Source organism: Temnothorax longispinosus, chromosome 4 (genome assembly GCF_030848805.1).
Source record: "Temnothorax longispinosus isolate EJ_2023e chromosome 4, Tlon_JGU_v1, whole genome shotgun sequence".
In the NCBI taxonomy this organism is placed as follows: domain Eukaryota; kingdom Metazoa; phylum Arthropoda; class Insecta; order Hymenoptera; family Formicidae; genus Temnothorax; species Temnothorax longispinosus.
In genome coordinates this window covers 23,369,290-23,397,149 of record NC_092361.1, presented here as the reverse complement: position 1 = coordinate 23,397,149, position 27,860 = coordinate 23,369,290, and the positions used below count along the sequence as shown (strand labels likewise).

Below are 27,860 nucleotides of genomic sequence, written 5' to 3'. Positions count from 1 at the left end.
GTGGGACGTATCAGTAAATTAACTTTTATTTTTTTCTCTAGTTTTACACGACTGATAAATCAATTTATGCGCGTAGGGGTTTCTCTGGGATAACAAATGGCGCGTTAATTTCTGAATGGAATATGAAGTTGACATGGTGTAAGGATGCTGCTAAGAATAATATTTCAGTTCGATTGCTCCGATATTTTGGGTCATCTATCATCGTCACTTTCATCGCCGGCATGGGGCAAACCGCGCCGTCTATACGATCAAAATTTACGCGTTTCGCCCCCGTTCATGGTCACTCCTTCGTTAAACTTATGATTTTCCGTATCATTCGTTGGTTTATACGATGTTTTCGGACTCCACATGGTTCACGTTACCACTTTTAATCGAACGACTGAAACAGTTAAAAAAATGATTACTAGAGAAAATAAGAACACACTCTCGTTACTTTTCACTATGGATCTGTATTTGTCAAATGTACCGGTGAGTGAATGTACACGTGTGATAACTTCGTTTACCGTGTCGAGGGCTCACTTGCAACACAATTATGTAGTCAGAATGAATAAACAATATATATACGGTTATCGTACGCGCGTATGTACATATGAGAGTCTTTATATGAACAACGACGGCATCTAGTGTTTTATACAAAAAGAGCTGCGTATTAAATATGTAGTCGCGAGGTGAAAATTAAAATTATGTCCCTATCTACGTTTTCTTTTATATTATCTACCGTGAGACAATAATTTATTTGGTTCGCTTAAAGTAGCGCTAGTAGAGCTTTGAAAAAAATGCGATTTGTGAAAAAATGATAATGCAACCGATATTTAGAGGATACAATAAATACATCTTCCGCAATCAGAAATTGTTGATTATCATTCCAAGTATTGCTCAACGATATCCGTTCGTTATTAAATGACATTATCCACGACACAGAATAACATATCGATTTAAATTAATTTTAAAGCTTGTTTCATTTTTTCACAAAACGAACAGCGCAACATTTTTACAAGTGCATCTGTCTCTTTCCGCAATAGTGGCCAAGAAATGATTTTTAACTATTCTCCATATTCAATTGGAGGACATTGATTTCTTTTTATAAGCGAGAGAGATAGACATCTATTTCCTGCGTTTAATTAAAACTAACGGATTGTACCTATTTCGCTTTTCAGAAGTTGTATATTCGATATAGTAATCATGACTGTGTATAAATGCGATTTTCTTATTCATTTGTGTTCCATTAATCTATCCTTTGTATGATATATATGTACATAGTTTCATTGTTAATTATTGCTCACATGTACCTACAGTCTCAGGCCTCGTTTTATCGTTTTAAATCAAATATTATCTCGTTATGTTATTGGCCATCACGTGAAAATTAAACATTTGTAGAATGTGTGTAATTTGAAAACATCTTCAAATCCTTGTTCGAGACTTTCAAATAAGATTAAATGCTCCAAGCACACACTCTGTGCCAGTGACTGAAGTTACATCGAAAACGAAAGGAACATGGGTTCGGTGATCTGTACAATCTAGTTTTCGAACACCCTAACGATGCACTAACGTAGAGAACGTTCGCGCCAAGAAGATTGCACTTACTTCGTGTTTCAATTCACGAGAATCGAATCGTGGAATTGAAACTCCATCGAATTTCCGTACCGGTAAACTTCTGACATATTTACAACACTCTTCATGCACATTTGTATAGACCATAGTTCGTGTATATCAGTCTAATATCACTTACAAATCACTTTTCATCTTCTGCGATTAAGCGCGTTTCGCACCGAAAGGGTGGTGAATGTCACTTTGTAACACAGTTTGAAAAATTCTGTAAATAGGGGAACTCTGTCAACGTCGTTCTCTAATTTAAAATTAACACAACCATTGCACTCGTTGTCACTGTTGTATATTTCCGAAACATCTTTAAATGTTTGGAATGTAAATTGGTGGAGTTACATCCTGTCCGTGGTAAGGAATATTAAAATTGATATTATTCGGATGCGTAACGATATCGACTGCTCGGCTACAGTTGCATTCTAGAACAGTCGACAATTTCTCTGGTAATCCGGATTATTTCAGATATGCTTGTAGGTGTTGAAGTCAATTTAAATATTTCAAATTTTACTATGTACAACCATTCTATAAATTAGTCTTCGTGCCGTGATTGCAAGCAGTCTTGAAAATAATTTCGACACAACTCGCGGAAGGAGTCATTTCGAACTAGAGGACATTCGACAGCCTAGGTTGAATGACATAAACTTATATAGATACACACGCACACGCACCGATAATAATATTTCTAATCCGAGTCCGTTTCATTTTTACACGATTTCCATTTACACGCAGAGTTAAATCACGAATACTAATAGTACATACAAATCACGTAGATTCTTACGCGGCACGCTTCAGTATAAAGCGTTGAGTAGGCATTGCTCATCGCCCCAGTCCAGTTGGCAAGGATTCTCGGTCTCGTGGACTCAGCTGAGCTGGTAATACTCGGGTACGAAGTCGTTCGCCAGGTTGCTGAGGAAGTTGAAATCGGACGAGCTGTTACTGTTGTCGGCGGATGGTGGCGGCGCCGCGGCAGTGTGTACCGGTTCGCCGTAAAAATTGCCATAATTGCCGTAGGATTCGTTGTTGCCGTCAGCCTGGCCGGCGCTTCCGGGTGGCGTGATAACCGCTGCGGTAGCAGCTGCGATCGCCGTCGCGGTTGTCGTCATGCCAGGCGCCGGAAATGGATCGGGCGACGATACGTAACTGTTTGGGATGCTGGAAGCCTCGCCGCCCTGATGAACGTGCAACTGACTGGCAGTCTGCTCGTAATACGCTCCCGGGTGACACTTGTTCCCTGGTCGGTAGTCGCCGGAACTTGGATGCATCGGCGGCTGATGAGTGACATAGCCCTCGGCGGTGTGTTGCTGCGGGTGTTGCTGCTGCTGCTGGATGTCGTTGAAATAATGCTGCCCGGTCTGCGCGGACACAGCGGCGTGCCCGTGTGTCGCCAGATTCTCGCCGGCTCCATGATAGTTGCCGCCGGTCGAGTAACCGTAATTTCCAGGCGTCATGTAGCCGTCGGTGCTCTGCTCGTTCTGCGTCGCCGAGTATCCCTGGCCGGAATTGTACGCGTTGGTACCTTGCATACCTCTGTGATAAGTGTGATAAGGTGGCCCAGCCTGAGGATATCCGTTATACTCTCCGGTGCTACCGTACTGCAACTGTTGCTGATGGAACTGCATGTTGGCACCGTACATCGATCTCGATGCTGTGCCCGTCGCTCTCACGTGATGCGCCACTCTCGAACCCATCGTCTGATTCTGTCTAACGTATAGAGAATTCACCTCACTCGGATAAGAGATTCTTGGTTGCTGATACGTATCTCTGGTGCAGTAACTGCTCTGCGACTGGGTCTGTTGCGACGCCGTAGGTATGCTCTGTCTGTTTGCGGGTACGCCGTTTCGATAATCGATGCCCGGCGTGGGCTGATACACGCCCTGCTGCTGGAAGTGTGCTTGCTGACTGTTGGAGATGTTTCGGCCACCGTGCGGCGACATCGTTCCCGGATTCGTAGACGCGTGCAACATCGGACCCGGTAACGAGGTCGTGGAGGACGGTGAGCTACGCGGTCTCTGCATGTAGGCCGTGTGAGCCGCTTGCTGGATACCGAGGGGACTGCCTTGCTGAAGCTGGACGGAAACGGGAGTACCGGGTGTCGAGGATGGCGTTAAACTTCTCGTGGAATTTTGACCCGGTAGAACCGGCGTGCTGACCGTCGAGTCCGGCATGGCTAACAGTACACCATTGCTGTTGACCGAACACATGTCCTTCGTGCTGGCCGATGGCGATTTCTTGCTTACCGAGATCTGTTGTTGTTGTTGCTTCGCTGTGTTCGGACTTTTGTGGCCGCTCTCAACCTTCACTCTCACTTCGCCCGACAATTTTTTCGTCACGCTCGGCGACGTCACTTCGCTTCCATCTTGCGACCTCGAATCGTCATCCACTATCATTTTCTCGAACGAGCTGGACACGCTGTTGGTACTGCCAACGCTGCTAGCACCATTGCTGTTCGTATTAAAACCAGGATTACTGTTGTTGTTGTTATTATTGTTGTTGGTTGCACCAGGTGTGTTATTGTTGTTGCTGTTTCTTCGGCCGGAAGATCCTAAATCAGTAACGTCGCCGGTTAAGGTACTTCCGACATCGCCCACGCCCGAAATATCACAGTTATGACAGCTCTTTTTCTCGTCGTTATCTGATAACATTTTATCGCTCTTGGGCTTTTCCATGCCATCCGAAGTGGAGCCATCCTTCTCGTCGCCGTCTTCCTTGCTGAGCGTTTGCCGTTTGTGTTTCATTCGTCGATTTTGAAACCAAACTTTTACCTGAGAGGAAGATAGCGATATTTATATAATTATTTACATTTTTAGTTATTAAATATAGATACTGCATATAATGCATCAACAATTGTGCAACAGATAAAAGAAACATGTTTTTTGTAACAATTTTAATGAAGCAACATAAAAATAGTATAAAAGGTTTTAAAATATAACATATATTGAAATATATAACGTATTAAAAATGGAAATAATATAATAAATATTTTTTAATAATATATAACATTATTTAATTTAAATTATTACCTGTCTTTCTGTAAGATCCAATGAAGCTGCGATCTCTATCCTTCGTGGTCGACAAAGATACTTGTTGAAATGAAACTCTTTCTCCAGCTCGAGAAGTTGCGTATTTGTATAAGCCGTTCGTAATCTTCTTGGCAGACCGTTCTCTGCAAAAGAAAAATTCCCTCTTTTTCAATTTTTTTCGATGCAATTATAACAAATCGAAATAACATAACGTAGATTTTCTTCAATAATAAGATTGATTTAATTATCTGCACTAATTTATTCTTATATTTTAGGTGAAATGTCATGTGTATTTAGATATTTTACAAATATTATAAATATTTTTATCAAAAAATACGTTATGCAAATAATTTTAATTTTTTATTTTATTTCTTGTAGCACGTTGAAGTTCTCGCGCTCCGATACTCGCTTCGTCTTTACCGCCATGTTGCTCTCTTTTTGTCTGTTATAGGAAGTAAATGGTATCCTAATTAATGATCATTTAAGCAACCTAGACTATAGAGAGGAAGATAGAGATAAGGAGGGAGGAGGGAGGGATGCGACACGACATCCTTAACAATGCATGAGCGAAGATTCTCGCGCGACGAAAAGGACCATTCTGGTGTTGTTCCGGCGAGTTACTGGGCTCCTTAGAAACTTTTGGGCAAGTTTCCCACCGGCACTATTCCATGTCGATGCGAAACACCTCCTAATTGTTATCGGATAAGAAACTTGTTCCGCGATAACAAGAGGAATGCCACACAGGATCGAGAGGACGTGAAAACATGAGAGAGGAAGGGGTTGGAGGGACGATATAAGGAAGCATATCGCGGCTTATTCGGGCAGATTTGGTCTAGAAAGTAGCGATCAAGTATCTCACGGTACTTTGTCGAGACATGTGGCGTAAGAGTAATTTCCACCCAACTGCGGTAAACAATTATTAATAGCCGCCTATCGTAATTACAGAATTCGCTGCACGCCCCGAGGAGTAATATTTCAATCAAACTTGATGGCTCACCGCGAGCTTGCGTTGTTTAACAAGACGTGTCTTGGCAAATTCTCTATAGGAACAACGTATATTTTGCCATAAATGTTTAGAAAAACTTTCTCCAATATATTACATTCTGAGTACTTCGGGTTTTCTGTCTATCATTTAGAGGTGTAAGAGACACCTTGGCGGACATCACAACAGCGCGAGAAATATTTCACGCCAATATTTTATTCTATCGGTCACTGACCACCTGGATGTCAAGGTCTTTTTTTTTATCAAGAAGCAGGGGTGTTACACTTTTTTATGCGTCGCCGTATCATGAGAGAAGAAAAAAAACCGATACGGCGTGACGCAGTTTGGAGCGAAGGGGGACAGCGAGGGAGGAGGTGGTTCGTTTCGTAGGGCCGAGATGCTAAACTACCCCATAGCGTGCGAGCGGATGTAGGGTGGCAGAGGGGTGGTTAGGGGTGGTTCGACAGTAGGATGAGTCGCCAGGGGTTAAAGAAGAAAGAGAAAGAGAATAATCGAACGAGACAGAAGGAAAAAGACATAGATAGGACGAAAGGTAAAAAGAGGAAGGTATAGTGACTGGAAAAGGTCGGGGAGGGTACGTGATAGAGATGGTCAGAAAGGGAGAGGAAGAATAGAAAAGAGAGAAGACACTCGGGGATGAGGGAGAAGGGTGTAGACTGAAGATGTAGTAAGCTTTGAACCTAGCAAATCCTGCACGTGGAGTTTCCATAGGGTGAGGGCGATGGTGGCGAGATGAAAGTATCGCATGATTGACGTGGGCCTCATCAGCATTTCGGTCTTGCGATTGGTTGGACGAAACTGTCGATCAAACTCCACTCCACGCCCTGTATCTGTTCAATCGTTCCAGGAGTTTAATTCAATCCGGCGATGAATTCGGAGCAATATTTGGATGGCAAATAACTACCCGATATAAATTAAACTGTTACAAAATAAAAATATATATAACGAATGATAGAGTATATTTTTTGAGAGTCTGTGTAAGTATTTACGATGTTTTAAATCGTTATAAAAAATTATTTGCATTTTATATTTAGATATTAATAATAATACATAAATAGATCTTTAGATTAGAAAATATTTTTAAAGGATAGATTTTTTTATCAAGTGTCAGATATTTTGGTAACAATAATTAAATATTGTTTAGCTTTGTGAGTAAAATAACGGTACCATATCACACCACTTCTTGCTAATCCAAATTAGTGACAGGCGTTATTGCTTTGTAACGGTAACGACTTTTTTCGGACGAAAATGTCGGCGTTGCTAGCAAGCTTCTCGTTCTTGCGAGACGATGTAGAGGATGACGAACTGTCAAGGCGTAGTCAAAATGAAGACCTGACAGGATCGTGTGTGAGGTGAGAACGATAGAGCACGAAAATAGAGTCCGTATTTTCGTATATCACGCTGTTAGCTTCGTTTATGGGTTCATCCGGTTCAGACTGCTACCATAAATATTTTAGAATTATTAAAGCTTTTAATATGCAAATTGTGTTAAAGCATATACATCAATATTTAAATAACATTTATGTAAATAAACGTCAATACTGTTATTAATATCAATATTATTAATAACCGCTTTTATTTGTAATAGACTAATGTTAAAAAATTCGTATTTTTAATTTTTTGAAAGTTAATCTTATATGCTTTTTTCTGATAATTTTTTAATAATAAAAAATGAATGCAGAATAAAAAACTAAATACTACAAAATACTTGCAAAAAAATATAAAATATAACTGCAGTTAATAATAATTAATTAATAAGTCATTCTTTACTATAATTCATAATATAATTAATAAGTCACAATTTTATTTCAAAATTTTCATAATTGATGCAATACATCTCTATTTTAATAAAAAGTGCAGTAATTAAGAAATTGAAGTAAAAATATAAAAAACAAAATTAAAATAACAGGTTTGTTAATGTAATAGTTCGTCAATCGTCGATAGAGCAGATGCTGATGTCCGTGACAAAGCTGACAGCCGTCGCTTCGCGCGTTCTCATCAGTATGAGGACGTCGGTATGAGTTTACACTTTAAAATGTTACCTTTTGATGAAACATAACTTTGCAAGCTATGCCATGTCTTTCAGTCACTTTTTTAAAAACGTGTGTTAATCAGTGCAAGCTTTATCAATTAAAGCTTAAATGGGTATACGAATTACTTTATTTATACGAGCATTATTATAAATAATCTGTGATAGAATATGTAAACTAAAACAAGAAAGCGATTATTTTTCTGAATTAATAGCATCTTATCGAGATACTGTTTATTATTTCGCTTTTTATATCTTTGTATTGAATTTCTATATAATATTCAAAATTTTTTATTCGAGAGAAAGATTTTATTTATGCATAAATTAAATATAATTTATGATAATTTTGATTCTACATAATATTACTTTTAGATCAAGAGTACATAAACCATAGGATAATATTTTCAGCTCGACGCTTCTACTTTATACTTATTTTTATAAGATTGATGAAATAGCAATAAAGATATCGATACTGTTCGCTAATAATGCGTGCTCCGACTTCTAGAGGAATTTTATTTGCGGAAATTTTCGATCATACGAAACAACAATTACGTAAATATAGGAGTGAAAGAGATCCACACGCAAGGCATTGTTCAATTCTACTCGCTCGTGTCTCCTTTATTCTTTCGCCTTTATTATACCAGAATGTTTATGAACAGCTGGTGAAACTCACATGCCCAATGCTTCTTTCTTAATTTTTGCATTGTTCCACTGCACTTATATGATTAATTTGTAGACGTTCTCATTGAAGACGATAACGAGCAATAAAGAAATGTGTCCCAAGGGAGTACGATCATCAAAGGCGAGAGGAAAAAGTGGATCTTCAATTGAGAAGTAGTTTACACATGCGACCAAGTCGTCCGGATCACGGATTTCCCTCCTGTGTCCGCCTTCGGTGTGCTCTCGTTTTCTCTGGACTGGACCAGGTCGTTTATAGACAGGTGGGAAGGGTCACATGACGGGCGTCTCTGTAATTTGTCTTTTGTTTCCCCCCGCGCCTGCAGGAAGAAAACTTGTGAGGAAGAACAAAGGGCGGAAAGAACCACTATTTCGAACAGCGTGGAGAAGAGAACGATTACCCCTCTTCGTTCCGTTCGCAACTTCTTCCTCTCTTCCCTCTTTCTCCACCATTCCCCCTTTCTCTCCTCTCTCATCCCCCTCGCTCATTCTCTCTTTCTCTCGTTCTTTTAGTATCGAGAGGAATCTGCGGCGGCGCGACGGCGGCGGCGTCGGCAGTGTAAACGTATGAAAAATGAGTGACGAGAATTTGAAACAAACGAGAAGACAGCCGGCTCCATGTCCGTGCTTTGACGTGTCCGAAACAGGTAGACGGCGGTCAGCGTGGAAGGTTACCGTGATCGATAACTTTTTGATCGTTTCGGATGCCTTCGGGCGTTTTAAGCTCGCCGAACATTGCGAATCTGGATTCTGGGGAGAACGATCTGCTTTAAAATGCCGTAGCTCTATAACGTCTTATTATGCAACATTAATATTGGACCGTCTCACAATTTTATGATAGTAATTGTTTTAACAGTTTTTTTAAATTAATAATATTTGTATATAAATAGCAAATAAAATTCTACATTTTACTGAACTTGGCCTCTACAAATGTTTAACAAATGGAAAGATCAGTTCCCTATTCCCGTTTGTCCTTCCAAATCAAATCGACATTGGAAGCGATGCTAATAAAAATTTACATTATAATAATGTTCTGTGCTTGTTTAAAAACAATGGAAGAATTATTCATCACGTGAGAATAAAGTAGGTATTTAATGCGCCATTGGGTAATTTGTGGCGGATAAGCGAGGGAAGGCTGGAAGGTGGAATCGGCATAAACTGTGGCTCATTACAGATTTACACCAAGACGTAGGACGGGCGATGGGTGAGGGGCAACGAACAAAACTAAACGCACGGGAACAGAATGAAGGGAGTCCAAGTGGAATGGCTGGCAGGAAGGGCTCTCGGCTGCTTTGGTTTTGGTGGGCTTGTCGGGGGTTGCGGCCTCTGCGTTGGATACGAGCTATAATCAATTAACAGTGAGCAAAACAAGAACTGCGGCCGACCACCGACCACGGCCGCAAAATATTTCGTACCTTCCTGTTCCAGTTCGGCTGGAACCCGAGCGTTACGTTCAAGTGGCTACCTCACTTGCTGATAGGGCTGTTGTCCATGGGGAATTGATTTCAACATTGTACCATTATACGACGATTTAGAACATTGATATTACCAATCGATTCGAGTCATTGATCAAATTCGATGCTCTTCAGCGTGACGACATTGAAGTACTGATAACTTAGCTTGGTAATAACTTGTATGCATAAACGCATAAACCATTGAAACAGCGGAATTGTCAGTAATTCTCCTATATAATTTCTTATACATTTTAGATATGAATAATTATTTCAATTTTAATTGATAATATATTCTATACATATATATATTTAGAATATTATAAATATTTCTTTTCCAAAGGAAAGTAATGCAAAATATTGACTTTGCAATTGCTTTTTCCATCATAATTTAGCGTTAAATGTAAGAAACAACATAATCATTTATTTATGATGAAGCCTTTGTTTGCTTTGATTCATGATTGTATGTCCACATCTTTCCGACTTGGTTCTTGTCTGGCATAATAGCACTTCAGATATTAGCATAACTTTTTACATATAGTTACCTTGTTGTAATGACGGAAAAAGAGAGGAGTCGCCGAGCTAGCTGGCATGTAGAGCAGACAAAAAGAAGAAGGGACGTGGGGGGAGAGGAAGCATGAAAAAGGATAGAAATACAAGAACGGAAGAACGGTGATGGTAGGAAAAAGATATAAAAGCGGCACGGGAAGATTTGCGTGTTCGAAAAAAGTTGTTGGCAACATCGCGAGCCGTCGCCGTGCGCTGGCTTAGCGCTGCCGAAGACACGGCAACGTTGGTGCTCCGCACCAACCACCGCGTCGGCCATGTTGAACGTGCACAGGTTCGCCAACCTGTGATTATGGTGGGCGCGACGGCTAGCGGCCCTTCGTGCAAGAAAATTGGACGCAGGGATCTCTCCCGCGGTGAAAGAAAGGCAAGACGTACATATGCGTGGCGTTCAGACTGGCTGGATACTTCAGAAGGCGTTGCCGATGCAACCTGCAATCATTGGGGTGGCGCGACCAAGTACACTCGACTTCTTCGTGCACGACTGGCGAACGCGCAGTTTCACCTCTCATGTTGATCCGCGATAAAAGATTATTATATACACCATACACCTAAAATGCACGCCTGGCCCTGGCTCATTCAAAAATTGATGTTCGCAAAAGTTGCGGTAGCATGAGTCATAATTGGAGGGATACGATCTTTGATTAATGATATCTCTGGGTTCACCATGTGATAGCACTAGCTGTTATTTCATAATAAAGACTCACGGAACTCCGTGATAACCACTTGGCGTTGGCCAGTTTTTGGAAGCTGATGTCAATCATAATATTACCGATCATATAGTTCAGCACGTGTCATATTATTTATGACAATTTTATAAAATATTCATTTTGCAAAGAATTGTATAATTGTAAGTTATACATGAAGTTTCGTTTTTAACAAATCTCTGCTTAGCATGCTCGCCCCTGTGACATATACGAAATAATCACGCGATAACGTACACATAAGTAGAGCTACCTAATACAAACGAGCCAATTGGTGTTTTGCTCTGCGTCTGCAATTGGTCAAGATTAATTCTGCGCTTATGACACACATATTCTTGGAGTGTGTGCGTTCGCATTTAGTATTTTGCCGTTTTACATAATTTTTTCCTCTATAATTACCAGCGCCATTCTTATGCAATTTAAATAACGCGGCTTACATAACGAAAGAATTACGATTTCCAACGCTTCATTATTTCTTTTTTCGCGGATTAAATATCAATGTTTAATGCGTAATTTGTGCGATAATGATGTGATATTTTAAATATTCCGCGGAAAAATTATAATATAAAAATATGTATTTACGTCGAAATGTTTCCATGCAAAAAATAGTTACGTCAAGTGCAATTCTTGAAATAATGTGCTTTATAAAAACAAGCCGTGTTAAAAATCTACAGTATTAGGTATATCGAAAAGACGCGACCGAAAAGTAGCAGTGATACTCGAGGCATAGGGCGCTCGGTATGTGAAACGGGAGTGGTCTCCAGGGGGGATGAAAAGCCATCTTTCCATTAGACGCGAGATTGATTTTGTGAGCGCACCTTTTCGTAACGAGATGTCGGTGTGCCTCGACGTTCGAACACTAATGTGATTAAAATAATCCCGCGATGATCAAAATACATAACGGTTCCTGATTTTCCCGGATCAATTTCCTCTGGTTTTGCCACGTGGGCAAATTGGAGGTAAATTAAAATTACACGTGGATCCAGGGCTAAGCCAGGATTTGAAAATATTAAAATCCTGGATGAGATATATATATATATGAATCTCTATATTTCCAGCGCGTGTGCGAACACATTATAAAATCGATATTCGTAATAATTTTATGTATTTTAGTTCCGCTCTCATAAATATTTAAGGCACTTCTATCGCGCTCAGCGAGTGCTGTACCCCCCCGAGGAACAAATTCGAAACTAATTTCACGACAATTTGCGGCACAGAACGTAGAATCCTTCAACAATTTTTTGAATTATGGTTCGAGTTGAGAGATTCTCATTACATCCTCCATTCGCGTTACGACCGCCTTTTTCCGAGCTCTTCTGAGCTTCTTGTCCCGGAGCAAGCTTCTTGTCTACTGCCGTCGTCTCCAACCCCTCCTCCTCCACCTCCTCCTCTGGGACCGAGAAGTCGCGGCCGGATAAAAAGTTTATTTTAATCTTTACAAATTTTAAATCCTTCGCGGCTTACCCCAACGTCCATGTAAACCGTCGCGAGAAAATAAGAGCTGGCCCTTCTACTTCTTTCATCTTTCGCAACTCACCCTCCCCCCCGTTTTGTAAATCTTATATCTTCTTGATATTCTGACCGAATACTTTGAAAAAATTTCCTCGTTACGTGACAGTGGCAATTCTATGTGAAAGTTTGTTCTGTCCTATAACTTTGTCTTCTTTAACGTTTTGCTTTTATTATTGTGTATAGTTGTGTAATTTTGAATATACATTTTTCTTTGCTATTTTCTGAAATGTCATGCTGAACATTACCGAACAATAGTATTACATATTTAATTTGGTCAGTTTACCGATGGAACGATGGAATCGTAATTTTCTTAGCATACTTAAGCATTTATAATTATAGGTATACCTAAGGATAACATTTCATACGGATAAAGGAACGTAAAACATAAATTTTCTACGTCCCGTCGATATGTACTTCCGTTGGATCAATATCGCTGTTATCATGTAACATTATTAAAATGTAAACCTTATTTTTTTCATGATGTATCTAATTATTTTCAATTGATCAAATATTATGCATTATACCTCAGAAAAAATTTCGCATAATTTATAATTATTTTAATATATATTTTAATACTCTTTATGTGAGTAACAATTTTTAAATTAATTAATTTCATGTATTTAACATTTAATTTTTTTATCCAATCTTGATCCAATATTGATTATGTAACTGTATTATTATATACACGAATACAAATATTACATGATATTATTACATTGGCTAACGTTGGCGACGGTATTCCGCGCGTAGTCGCGTTCGAGAGAGTGAAGAATCGTACGCGATGTTTCGACGGATCAATATCGCAGTAATTAGGCGTCTGTCAGCTGGGTCGACTCACGTTTGAAAAGAGAAGTATGGTCGATAACCGTGAGTAATTTGTGCACACCGTTTTCTTTTCCAAGTTCGCATACGTGTGTTTATAGGTATGTTTGGCCATCATGTACTAATCAGCGACATTACTGGTTTCTTAATCAAGCTACATAAAGAAAAATGTTGCTCTTCGAAGCAGGTTTTGTTGAAATAATACTGATTAAAACTCGTCTCATGAGAAAACGTGTTAATACATATCTAATATGAAAGATTAAATATAATAATTCTGTTGCATCACGCATTATATTATAAGCGGTGGAACTATTAAAAAGAGAAAATTACGCACAGCATAATAGTCACGCGTAGCGTGAAATATTGTTCGCATGGCATGTATTTTTCATGTGTAAAAATAATGCGTAACGTAATTCGTAATTCGTCGAAATTCAGTTCCTGCCTTGCACATATATCGAAGCAAAACAAAACCCAGAACACGCTTCATTAATCGCGTTACTATGAGTTATAGCATCTGACATAACGAATGAACAGAAATCTTGCCGATTATTCGAATTAGTCGAGGAAAACGTCTACCGAAAGAGAAGTTTGGTTCTAAGCATGCATCAGGCCGTCCGCGCGGCCAATAGGAAGTGACGTTTATACGCAGCTGGCAATAAATTAACTAATATCACGAGTTACCTTTAATTAGTCTCGACCCAGCGGCACCGCAAGGTTTCCTTTTCTGATTTTTTTTCTTCGTTTTATCATGAGACGAGCGGGTTATTAATTACACGAATTTCTTAAGAACGTTCGTTATAGCGTACGCCAGCATTTCAGGTAATTACAAAATCACGTGATTGACTTACAGCGAAACGCCAAAAGAACCGTTTCGAAAGCAGTTTTAATTATCAATTTCCGCTGAACATGGCGATTAATTAATCGGCGAGAGCAGTAACAATGATGTTACGAGAACGCACTGGCTAACGGTCCCATTTCTTTAGCCACTACGTTTTTCTCTCATTCTTTCTTAAGGAGATTTCTTAAGGAAAACAGGTATATGTATATAGTGTATATTTGATAGTTGTAGGATAAAATGTGTGATCCAAGACGTGAAACAACTTTTTAAATTGTTATTGACTATATTCAGATTTTAGAGTCCATAACGTCAGTTAGATTATTTATAGGATATATTATTTCCAAGTGTCTCTCGTTGTGCGCTCCTAAAATCGCATCAGAAAGTAGTAAGCGCCACTTGTTCGTCGAAATTACGGCGCTGATCGTAAGTCCTAAAACGTGCCTGGCATCTTAAAGAGAAAGAGAAAGCGTCTCGTCTCGAAGATATAAAGGGTGCGAGAAAAGAAAGAAAACAGGAAAGGGTGGAAAAGGGATTCCGTGGTTGCAGTTAAATAAAACTGACAAAAATCGGCCCCGGAGGGCACGAAGGGTCGGTCTTGGGGGCGAGGGGTGACGGAGAGGAAGGACGGATACGTGGAGAGTACTCAGACGGGCGCCATGTGTATAATAATGTTAAAGAATGTTAAATGTGGGAGGGTTTCGGAGATCCGAGCCGCATACATTAGTTGTTAACAATGCTATAAAGGACACTCGCCCTGTGTCTCACCCTTCACTTCGGGGAACGGAGATACACAAGTCTTCTCTAGCGCGACTGGATTTACGAGCACTCCTTTCCGTGCGATTCTTATGCAGCGCAATTCAGTAACATAGCGGATGAACAGTAACATGCTGTATTTGTATTAGAATCGATTCTCTACACGTTTAAGGATTTCATAGAATAATGTGTTCGATACAAATTGGCAAACGATCGAAAAATTTGCTCTTATCGCATATTCATATAGAGATAAATTGTTGTGCGTTTACATTAAACTTGTCTTGTAATTGTGCATAATACTGAATCAAGTAAAAAATATACTTAAATTATAATAATTATTTCCATTAGTATTTTAAGCGGTTATCGTCGGTTGTCTAATACATTGAACAATTAAAAAAAAAATTAAGACTTAAAGGACTTTTATATTTTAATCTTTAATGTCACAATATATTCAAAAGTATCACATATAATATTTCTTTTCTTATAAATTAACTCTTAAGAGATTTTGATCCTTAGTGATAATGCCATGCTAATGTGGTCTGAACTCGGGAGCTCTAGAGTCCAGCAACCCCGCGTGTAATAATTTACCACCCGTGTCGACTCGTACACGCGGTCAACCCTCGTGATAATTGTTTAAACCGACCACTGGCCACCCCTTTAGTCCAACTCAAACACCATCCTGAGACCTATTCGCTTCTGCGAGCTTCGTGTACTTTCTGTAGGGAGCGTAGGAACTTCATTACGATTGAATCACTCCTCCTCTATCGTTAGAAATCGCAAAAGTAAGACTATTAAATTAAGAAATGTCTTTTGCAATTATACATTGTTAACACAAACATTAACATCTTTAGCATAATAATTTAGCAAAATAATTTATGATTATTCGGCGATAAATTCAATGTGCAATGTACTTCACGCTCGCAAGATACTAAATGATATTGTGCAATGTAATTTAAAGATTTGTAAGAAAGGAATTCTATTGGATCTATGTTTGGAAAACTTTGTCGAGAGAAAACTTCGACCGAGGGAGAAATGCTGCGAACGGAAAGTTATCTCTTCAGGATTGATCAGTAGAATTTCAAGCTTTGCTCCAGCTTCCTTTATTCAGTCCCATTAAAATGAAAGAAGTTTTGAATATAAATACAATAAAACATAAAGTTCGTATTTTACACGGTATATCAAGAGTATATTGCACATTTCTTCAATACACAAGCGAATAAGATAAAAATTGAGTAACGTTTTATATATGATATTATATTTTTTAAAGTAATCTAAATATTCGAAAAGGAGGCAAAGCGAAACGAAGAAATATGTAATAAAGCTCTAAAATAAGTACCAAGTAGAGCAAAAGCACTGCGATGGAAAGAGTTTGGATGGTCTCCAAGAGATATAGCGACGAAGAAAATGCAACGACAAGTGGAAGAAAGAGGGGATAAAGAGCCCGAATACTCGGTCGAGTAAAACGAATCCAGAAGAGGAAGTCTGGAAGAGCGAGAGTGCGATAGCGAGCAAATAATAGGGAAATGATTTGCTCCTTGTTAGATAAAGGCCCTGCGAGGGGACTCGCGAAAAGAAATATTGCTCCCAATGAAAGGAAGTGGGCGATGGGCTACATGGCGGTGGGGAGCTGCGGGGTACGAGGGTGGATCCATTCACTTGTAACTGCTCCTTCGCCGGTCGTGTCGGGTCATCCATACGCGAATTCTGCTCGATTAAGAGTTAAATAGTACGGGCGTGCTTTGTCGCGTAACCAACCACATATTTCCGGTTCATCCTTTGGAATATCCTTTATTCTTATTGCTTTCGTAAATTATTGCGTGACGATGTAACTATGGATAAATGTGAAAATTTGCATATCACTCTATTTATTACGTAGATTTAAAAAAATATAATTTTTAAAATGTCAGTTGTTGGTTTTTTTTATCATGTTTTATCTATTAGGCTGTAAGAAAATATTATTGTTAATATATTAAAGTAGTAGTTAGTAATTAATAAATGTATAATTAAAATCGTATCTGATAAAAGAATCGGAATTACAGAATTTTGTTTAATCACTTTCGTTATTTTGAAATCGTCTGCCACAGCCTATTTCGATTCAAACTGTGATTATCAATTTTATTCGAAAATATCTTTTTGTGCAAGCAATCAATAAAGAACAGCGTATTCATTAATTTTAATATATTATATATTAATTTTTCTCAATTAAAGATTATAATAAGAATATTTGTTTATGTTGCACAAAAAATTTATATAATAACGATTAATTACTTAATGAATAACAGTTAAATATTTATCGTCCATAAATAATAATTTTTATGTATATTTTTAAATTCAAATAATATGTATGTTGGCTATTTCAAATAGCAACATTTGTCCATGTACCAATAATCGAGCCACAATTTAACTTCGCATTTCTAGAGTGAGTTGGCTCGAGAACAAGGTGTTATCCGAGCGGCGTAAAAAGATTAGGATAGAGGCGCGATTCTGGGAATGAATCGACGCGTCCAGCGAACGGAGAGGGTGAAGGCTGGCACTCGCGCTACGCTCGGGGGATGGTGGATGCCCGTGAAGGACGGAGGAGGATGTGTTGGTAGGGTATGCATGGCGGCGGAGAGTCCAGTAGCGATCATCAATCAGAAAGGCAGTCAGCCGTCCGTCAGTCGGCCGGCTGGTCAGCCACGTCCAGCGTGTACAGAGTTTCGCGCGGGAGGTTTCCTACCTACGAATCCGCGAGTCATGCTTGGACTGTCATCCTGACAATCGATTGAACCTGAGCACTAACATCCAATTCCGGAATTGTTCTTTCCATTATTCTGCCATGCCTAAGGATTCTATTCGGTCATTCCGTGAAGTCGATACAGACGTAAAGAACAGCCAAGCGAAGACGTCTGATCCTGAAGTCGTTTATTAACAGAACAATACAATCGCACTTCAACTCGAATAATTCATCTTGAACTGTTTAACGCATAACAACAAAGGCATTAGTTTATCATTATACAGACTTTTAATCTAATAATACTAAACATATTAAAAGTAACAAAATAAGCTTATTATATTATTTTATAATAAAGATATATAGATATACAGAAAATATACAGAAATACACAAAAAAATAACAGTTTATTAACACATTAAATATAATGTAATATAATTGATAGCAAAGTGGTAATTTTGATATCAAATGTGCCAGAATCAACGGTTCTGCTGCAACAGTAAAGTTTTTTTCCATATAACAAAAATATGTGATAACATATAATGTAAAACAGATACCAGGAGTAATTCACAAATATTTTTATATTCATATCTAGATCGACCGAATTGTGTAAGAAAGTAGATATGACAATGCGCGTGTCTCCCTTCTCGAGAAGAAAGTAACCTTTCTCAAAAGTCTCACAGAAGAAGGTCACCCGGGGTTCTTATTCCTTCTGTAAGACTTTTGTAGTTGTCCAAAATGGCACAGGGGACCGGAAGTATCTACTAGCAATTTTCTTTTGCGCGAGTTGTTAATAAACTTATGGAATTTTCCATTCACTTTCTCTTTCTCTCACTCCCTCCCTTCCCTGTTATTATCGATGTTTGACGTAGCATGACTTTTTATTGGCCTGACATTTTATAAACAGAGTGGCTCGAGCCGGATTTTCCCGTCGCGATGGATCCGAGTTGACGTCGGGGAGTTGAAAATCTTTCAGCACGATATTGGCCTGGTCTGGCTAGCTAATTACTCCAGACAGTCCCACTCCCTCCTGCTGACGATTTCCCCCCTTTGCCACCCACTCTCTTTCTACCGTTCTCTCTCTCTCTCTCTCCTTCTCTTCCCCCCGTTAGACCTACAGCGTCCACCCTAGCGTAACTGTGCGTTGTCTTCGCGAAAGAAAAGAAGGTAGGGTAGGGTGAACTCTCCATTGCTCTCGAGGCTAATGTACCCTAAAGTACTTATAGTCTGGTTGTAAACGTCCGCGTGAGATTGCCGCTAAGTTCACTTTAAATCTGTGTTAATGCGGTATTTGTCCGTAGACCGGCAATATTTAGCAAAAAAGAATTTCGAGCAAACCGTGTCTACGACGATTTGCAGATTTATAATACAGTTCTTTACATTAACAACTGCGTGAATCCGTCGAATGTTTATGAATAATTCTCATAACACGGTCACGTTTTTTGCAATTAAGAAAACTGAAATATGTCGAACTATTTCTTTTACATTTGAATTGTCGAGAAACTTGAATTAAAATCGCTAAATTATAAATCAAGGACTGATCCCCCAACGATTCAGACGCAGTTTGCTCACCCAAAGGATGCAATTCTCCATCGTTGAAACGAATCAAAAGGACATGTCATACCACCTCCCTCTGTGGTCCTGCCGTCTCTTGTCTTGCAAAACGGTGCTTCCTTGTGTCAATGTCCTGATGTTACGTCTGATGGCGACTCAAAGAAACGTCAGAATAGCTTTTGAAAGCGTACCCACTCACCCAACAGAAAGAAAGAGAGAGAGAGAGAGCGGCACTTTGATCACCGAATGACTCGCGACTTTGCATTATGAAGCTAAACTGTCGGCGAAGAAGAAATGTAGGCTTTTGCTCCTGTAGAGTTGAAAACTTTTTATCGCTCTGTGAGGCCCATTACAGGCAACAGGTTTTGGTTGATCCACTCCAGGAAGAAGAGGGGGTTAACAGGTAAGAAGGAGGTATAGAAATACAGTTTTCAAATTACTTTATATGTATGCCTAGAACGATAAAAGTAATGATATTAGAATTATATTTGTATCGCACTCGATATCATGTATTCGTAAGCTACCTAATGCCTTTTTTTCTAATTTTATAGTTTGATTAATCGTTTAGAAAGTCTACAGTGAAATCTGAGTGGACCGCGGCAAATCTTCGAGAAATATGACAGGTAACATTGAAGACAGTATATTACGTGTTATGAAACGTTAAAATCATTGCGAACTTGTTGATCCCCATTTTTCTAGCAAAAGAAGGCCCTTACGTTGGCGAAACTCTAATCAGACGTGAAGCGTGCCAAGTGATTGGTCGAAATAATCTAGCTTTCTCTCGGCGATTACGTGATACTCAAACTACGATAAACGTTAATGGTAATCATCGTGGTAACTAGAAGTCAGGAGTTTCCAAGCTCCTGTTCAGATCAGCCCGGTTATTTCTTCGGTCGCTTTTCCACTGCTTTATCCTTAATCGCTCTTTCAGCCACCCGACATCCCTGTCTGGCGTGGCGCGATTCACCCTCGCGACTCGACGTAGCCAGGCGGATGGTTCCGACCGGGAAAAATAATGCATTAGAAATTCAGATGACCGAGAGAGGAGGTCGCGCCGCGATTTATCAAATAAAAGCGGTAGTACAGTCAAATACCCGTCCATGTCGTCAGTGGAAGCGACAGTTCATTTTTAATATAAAGCGCGGGCGGGGGTGAGATCTTCCGGGATGCAGTGACAAAAAGAATATGGCAACTGCCCTGCCGGGTCACCTATCTCCAGATCTACGGATTCACGATAGGATGTATCTAATGGTTTGCGAAAGTTACGGCTGTAGATAATCTATCACGTTAGAGGCATGTTTTGTTTGCACTGTTTAAGAGGTATCAACCCGGACTGCTCGTTGAAATGCCAAAATGTTAGTCACGCATCATTATACGAAATCTTTAGAATTATATTAAAATTCCAAAAACATAAAAAATATTAAGAAAATAAATAACAATTTTTCCTATTGTCACGTGATATTCGTGACCTGTCCACCTCTCCATCCATCATAGCTCTCATCGTCACTCAACCATCCCTTTACTTTACGGCTCAAGTTCCTCTCAGATTCTCACTCCCATTCCTGTCGCAGAATCTGCTAACGCTTAAACGGTTTATAAACAGTTTGGCAATTTATTAGACTGGCAGTCAAGATTCTTTAAATACGAATTGCGAGATATATTGGCGTGCTTGAGTTACGCAATTTTAAAATTTTATTTTTAAATAAACTAGAAATTGTGGTTACTAGAAATTCCTATAGCTTACTCAAATAATCGCATTCACATATAAAAATATTCGATATAAAAATGTTGCAAAGGGGGGATGAGGACAAGCGAGAGTATTATTTAAAAAGAATATACAGATAAATATTACACAAATCAGAGAAACTTAGTGAAAGCAGATTTTACTTCCAATTAACGTAATTTGAAAAATGTTAGTATAATTTTTCGCACTGTTGTGCACAATTAACACGAATAATTAGAGTAGTTGCTGATAATGTCTTCGGTTTATTTATAAGAAATAAAAATTTTAATAACACGATATGTTTGTTTTTACTATCATTTATGGTTGACCCTCCAGCATATGTTATCGCCTTTTTTGTAAATTTTTACACCTCCTTTCCTTTTACGAGTGTAGAATAACAGATATAGGAACCCTCAATGTCTTTTATTCCCTGCTAGAGAGGGGAAGATACGAAAAGCATGGCGAGAGATGTCTATCTGACAATATCGTCGCCATTCTAGAGAGCTTCACGCTTCACCTTCGAACATTTGCATAAAATTATTATTGTCGCAGAAAATCGCGGCTGTTTCACTTTCTTTATGGAACATATTGTGGAGCAAATCACCGATTGGCTTGTATTACGTCTCCCGATCGTATATTATATTAATTATATTATCTTTTCTGCTTAAAAAGAAAATTTTATTTAATATCCGCAATTATAGATTATGTTATTTATCACGTCATTGAATGTCAGTAACGTAAAAATTTCTTTTTACTCACAAAAATCACATTTGCGCGATTTGCAAAGATTGAGAGAAGACGATAGCAAAGTGGGAAAGAAAAAGAGAGAGAAGGGGGACAGATAGAGAGACAGAGAGGCAGTACAACGATACGAACGCCACACTTTTATAGCGCTCCATTTGGCGTAACAACGAGCGTGGAAACTTCTTTTAGTGCCGGGCTACAGATTCCGGGGCGAAACATGCGTACGATTATGGGGTTTCAGATTATCAATTTGTTATACCGTGTTTATTATTTGAGCTCTGTGCAAACGGGCGAGCCACCCGCATCTTGCTACTAAAACCCCCTGCTGCAGCTGTGAGGCGTCGTACTCGGACGGTTTGGGGGATAATCTGGAATATTTTATGCGACGTTATTCCTCCAGATGTTTTGCACCAACGTGCGAGCTGGGAAAACTGTATGTATGAGAACGTATGAGAACTACGTACGTTTCTTCCTTTCTATAATTCGTCTTGCCAGATTGAACGGACTCCGCATCGAATATTTGCAATCATCTCGCGTAACGGCTGCTAACACTTCCCGCTGCTTGAGTGATAACTACTATAATACGTATTGTAACCATATGTCAAACATATCGCGTACATATGTCCTTTAATCTGTCGATTCGTTGACAAATTTATAGAAGCAATATTTTTTACCAAAATCTTATTTGTATGTACATCATTACTAGTGATTAATAACAGTATAGTTAATAATAAGATGATTTTTATTTATAATATACATAATGCTATATTATGAACAGTATTTTTAATCGGAGATTAGTGAAGATTGATCATTTATATCAGTGAGTATTGGAAAGATTATCTTCAGCGTATCTCATCATACATTGAATTCGCGTTTTTCATGAATATGAATATGATCGTTTCACACACAAGACTCTTTTCTTTCCCATGAGCAACCGCAGAGAAAGCGGGCTGTGGAGCGTCATAGTAGCTGGGATTTTCTAGGAGAGTTATCTCTAATTCAGCGAGGATTTACTCGCCAATGAATCTTTAAATTAGATGCTCCGTTCTTTTCGTACTGCGCTCCTCCCCGAAGGGTAAAGCCCCACTCGCTCAATCACCTATATCATGGAATCGCCAAGTATAGTCAATTCCTTCCACCCTTCTTTCGTTATCGAATCTTTACGCCCTCCTTCCCCTGAGTTTCATTCCGATATTTGTGTTTCGCCGTAGGCTCTTGGAAAATCCCCGTTCTTATACCCGTCCCCGTTATTTCACTCCGTTCATACGGATTTAGAATTGTATCATAATTTTATTTAACAAGTTTGCGAGTATTAAGCTGGACTATTAGTGACATCAAGACCATCAAGTATCACCGGTATATTAATTAATGACGGAAACGCAGCCCGATGTAGTTTAGTAAGAAGCAGTTCGGCCACGAAAATGGCCGTCCCGCAGGGGGGTGTTAGATGAAGGACGGAAGATAGCAGCGCGAGGATGATGATAATCCAGCTTCTAGCCTAGTCCTATCCCGAGGGATGCAGGGATTAATTGACACATCGGCGTCTTGGAGGAGTCTGCTGGGCTGACGCCTCTGCTTTGGCACCCACCGACGTGACTGATGAGACGCCTGGAACAAGGCGTCGGGAAAAACACTCGTAGATTCGTGGCTTTTTTGTAGAAAAGGTATCCAGCAAGAATTACCGACGAAGCATGGAACGTCGGTCGCGCCTCTTCTCCTGGCAAATAACTCAACTAATCAGACCACGTCCTCCTTCATCGTTCCATCCACGGGCGTCCCCGAACTAAAACATCTCAGCTGGAGGACACGTAGATGTAACAGATTGAAATTTAATACGAGCAGCATGGTGACACATACGAAAAGACGAGATGTTACTTAAGGTTTCGTAGGCCACACCATCCTCATAACGGAGATAACGCCGTCTTGGATAGAAATTCATTAATGTGGGTTCGACAGTTAAAATTGTAATAACGGGATAATGAGTTTAATTTCTATTGGCTATAATTCATGGAAATTTAGGCATGATTAAAACGAAAAAGTGTCGTTTTTTTAATAAAATAATATAAATTTAATCGAAAGCTGAATAATAAATCTGATAGAAAAATTTTATCAGTATTGTCATAATACTTATGTTTTAACATTATAAGACGCAATTTTAAATTATGCATTCAGAAAATTAGATTTAAATTTTAGTAGATGTGGAATTTTCATACACTTTTATCGCGAAAAGTATAATTATAAAGAGGCGCACAATTATTATATATAGGCCCGCAAATCATAAAGAGATGACCGAGGCAGCGCGCGATAAGGGATAACACGGTAGTTGAAAGCAAAGAGCCGACGTGTACGAGGCGTCGGTGGCGGCACCCCATGTGAGTTATGGCCGTCCCGACGCTCTCTCCCGCTAGTCCTGGGCTCAATTTACAGATGATTCCGCGTGTTACCGCCTGGCCAGCGGCTGGTTAACCTCCGTGCCAAACACTTAATCTTCCGACGTGTCCTGCGGACGGTCCGACCACGTTTTGGAGTCGGCACGACGTTAAATCGCCGTTGTAGACGCAAGATCGATGTGAGAAAGAGAGAAACAGGGATAGATAAATAGACTAAGACGTTTGTAGGGTCCCGGACGTTGTCGAACGGCGACCCTAGTGGCCCATAAAGTTAGCCAACCCTTCGGATTGTATCGCCATTCACTATTATATGAGCTTCAATGATGCGCGAAGTATCATGCAATTCAACGTGTAAAATTAATTCATTAAAAAGATATAATCTGTATATTTCATTTATTATTATTTTTTGTATTAAAAAAAATATATATGAGCAATTTATTGGAAGTCTCGCGAATTAATTTCGCTGCGTTAGGTCAGGAAAATATTTGCGGGCACTCGTTTTCCGAACAACTTGTTGGCTATTGTAAGGCTATCGGGGACCAATAAATTTGTGTCGTGAATCTCTCCACAAATTTATCGGTTGGTCCTCGATAGCTTCGCAATACCAACAAGTTGTTGGAAAAACAAATGCTGCGGATATCTTACGGATTTAACGTAGCGATGTTAATTCGCGACACTTTTACTTCGTACCGTACAGAATTTCATAGAGTCCTTATGTATAGTAAATGCAATAATAAATAAAAGATACTTAAAATATATTTTTTGGCGTACGAGGCATTAATCTTTCATATAAATGATTATTTCATATAAATTATTAGTATATTGCAAATTACGAATACGTGATGAGTTGTGCGAGACACAATTCTGTCCAGAAGCTATGTTGGTCATTTTCGACAAATTTTTCCCATCTGGATGACACATTTTGACGAGACAATATATCATAATTTGAACCGAATGTTTACAAATGTTCAGAAATCTGTGGTATTGACATGCTATGTATTCCAGATGTGCGGCATAGTTAGTAGAAAGGAACGGCTTGAAATTGTTATTAGCCGTCGGATAGGCACCCCGTGGTGAGCCACAATGTAGCGGCGAGAAGCCAATAGACTCCTAACGCTGTAAATGGCATGCCGAATCCTAATGGTCACGTTAATTGACATTCACGTTTGTCACTATGTTTTCATGACAAATTTCATCGTTTTATTCAATATAGATTTTAGTAGAGACAATGGACATCAATAGGGTATCTATTTCTATTCTCCGCTAAGATTTTTACATTAATATAACTTTTAATTAATATAATTTTTAAACAATTAAGTTTACGATGGCAATTATCTATTATTTCTCTCATACAAATAAGGATTAAACAGATACTTGATTTTAAAATTATTAATTATTGTTAGAATTAGTAAAAAATAATTGATACAATAATTTTTCAATAAATATATTATAATTAATGCGTTGTTTTTATAGTAGTAATTCAAAGATACGTTTTTTTTTTCAAACTTTTTCTCGCTAACAGTTATGCGATGATTTTCAATAAACAATTTTGGTGACTTACCTTGCTGATTACTTTTCCTAGTAGTTTTCTTTTCCTTCATCCAGGGATACTCAGGAACGTTGACACCCGAGGGGTCAGCGACACCATGGGGATCCATCATGGTATGATACGCGGGATGATGAGCACCAGGACTGATGGAACCACCGGTCCCCGGCGAGTGTTGCAGGCTGCTGTCCCCAGCTAATTGCGGCAATGCCGTCATGAATTCGGCCATGGAGGGTTGACTGTTGATGAAGCCGGTTTCGGCGGATCCGCATGTTGGATCCATGGCTGGATGATGAGTTCCGTGCGGGGGCAGCCCGGCTGGGGTACTTGCCCCCGCGGCCACCGTGGCCAGCCAGAAGCTGCCCCCTCCGTCGTTCGCCAGGACGGGTGTCGTCGGCCTCGTCTTCACGGTCGATAGTTCTTTACTCGCGTGAACCAAATTCTGAAGATGATTGAGCTGAGATGATTGAGATGATTGAATGAGCTGCAGATTGCCAGAGCTGGACAACTGCGATTGGCGCGGATTCTCTTCGGGGTGTACTAATGTTTGTTGCTTGCTACGCATGGGACAATATGCACTAATTTTCAGTGCAGTTTGTTTCTTCTAATGGTGAATGTGGCTATCAGGGAATAACTTATTATTGATTGTTAATAAAAAATGACGTGAGATATTAAGTGATTCCTTTTTCGCGATGTCCTTCTTTGGTGTAATTTCGAAACGTGTATAGACTTTGAAAAACACTCTATCCACTTAATTCACTCGATAAATGTCTCACTAAAGTTTCGTCTTCTATTCTTTAACTTTCAAAATGTATGTGTATATATGTGTATGGAGTATATATTAAAACATCGCATTGTCATTAATCATGGAAATTCATTAAGCCAAAATTTACTCTGAAGGAGGCTAAAGAAAAGCATAGATCTACTTGTGTAGCCTATCACCTATTATCGTTTCTTTCATATATTGTCATCAGTGCGCGTATGATGCAAAACTTTACTCATTCTTTATTTTAATAACACACGAAATCGATTACTTTTCTCGTTCATGCAATCTTTTCAAGTATCGCCTTTCCTCGATTACACTTATTACTTACTTGCATTATGGTTTATGCCAAGAGATACATCGATTAGCAATTGTTAATTACAATTGTTTACCACGTATTCACTACACACAATGATATTCACTATATCATCATAAACTGTGTATCCGTACTCATCTTCTTTTACAAACTAACTGGAGTAACTTGTCTCATGATATTAAATTCACCTGGTATCAACGAGAAGCAGACTTGTGGACCACGCTACGAACATGACACTGTTTACTCGCGATCGACGTAGCTCGGACAAGAGCTCCGATTCATAGATCCGCCATCTCAATGCGGGAACAACCAAGCACAAATCACCACTGTCACACGTAGCCGCGACGGGTTGATCGATAGTCCGACCGATCGACGGAGAACGCCGTGGCGAATCGCGCGTACCGCGGCTGCCGTGACCGGTGCCGATCGGCCGAAACCCAGGCAAGCGGGCTAGGGTACGCCAAGCCAGTCACCGATCGCGGTATACTTGGTAAGTGACAGAGGAGAGAGAGAGGATGTAGAGATAGCAGCCGTGGGAAGGTGGGGGTCCGCGAGACCCGTGGTGGAGGTACCCGCCGAGCGAGAAGGTGCGGCAAGAGAGGCGAAGGACGTCCCGTAGAAAGAGACGGCCGTCTCCAGTCGCCAGGACCGAAATTTCCACGATCTTTTTCGCCTCTCCGGTGTTCCCGGTGTCTCTGTTGTTACTGCTGTCTCTTTCCTCGTTCCGGGAGGGGGCGGCTGGGAGTCCACTTCGGCATCGAGGTGGAAGTCGTCCTTTAATGTGGCGGCGGCCCGGTCACGTGACTTGGCTCGCCGGAATGGAGCGACCAATCGTGGAGCGGTAACGCGAGCGGTGAGGCACAGCCCTCCGCCGACGTAGGCGGGCTGGCCTGTCGTGGCGACGGTGGCCTTGGAGGGCTCGGAGGGCACACACAGCCAGGAGGGTACGACGACCAGGTCCGTGCCGTGAGAGTGCAGGCGGGCGACTCTCTCGTGCGGACGAGCACGAGGCCCGTTTGGGCGGCCACGGTTACCCGGCGCAACTGTGGGCGGTACGCGCGAGCGCGTCGTTCGGTGTCCCGCCAAGTGGTGGGGAACTTTCTCACGTGCTCGGCCACGCGGTCCTCCACCT

At 40.0% G+C, this 27,860-nt stretch overlaps 1 protein-coding gene across 1 annotated transcript; it reads right to left on the bottom strand.

The window, feature by feature from the left end:
- Positions 1 to 435: 435 nt before the first annotated feature.
- On the bottom strand, positions 436 to 27,835 carry LOC139811702 (uncharacterized). Its single transcript, XM_071776049.1, has 3 exons — positions 25,665 to 27,835; positions 4,623 to 4,765; positions 436 to 4,364 (listed from the first exon to the last, which is right to left on the bottom strand). The coding sequence occupies exons 1-3, from the start codon at positions 26,212 to 26,214 to the stop codon at positions 2,463 to 2,465; spliced, it is 2,595 nt and encodes an 864-aa protein (XP_071632150.1). The 5' UTR covers positions 26,215 to 27,835; the 3' UTR covers positions 436 to 2,462.
- Positions 27,836 to 27,860: the final 25 nt, after the last annotated feature.

Bases quoted from the DNA above. Each gene is read 5' to 3' on its own strand.
- LOC139811702 (XM_071776049.1), bottom strand. From the start codon at position 26,214: ATGCGTAGCAAGCAACAAACATTAGTACACCCCGAAGAGAATCCGCGC. The intron at 4,766-25,664 runs GTAAGTCACCAA...TTTCTTTTGCAG, and splicing joins TAGGAAAAGTAATCAGCAAG to AGAACGGTCTGCCAAGAAGA. The intron at 4,365-4,622 runs GTAATAATTTAA...TCTTCCTCTCAG, and splicing joins TGGATCTTACAGAAAGACAG to GTAAAAGTTTGGTTTCAAAA.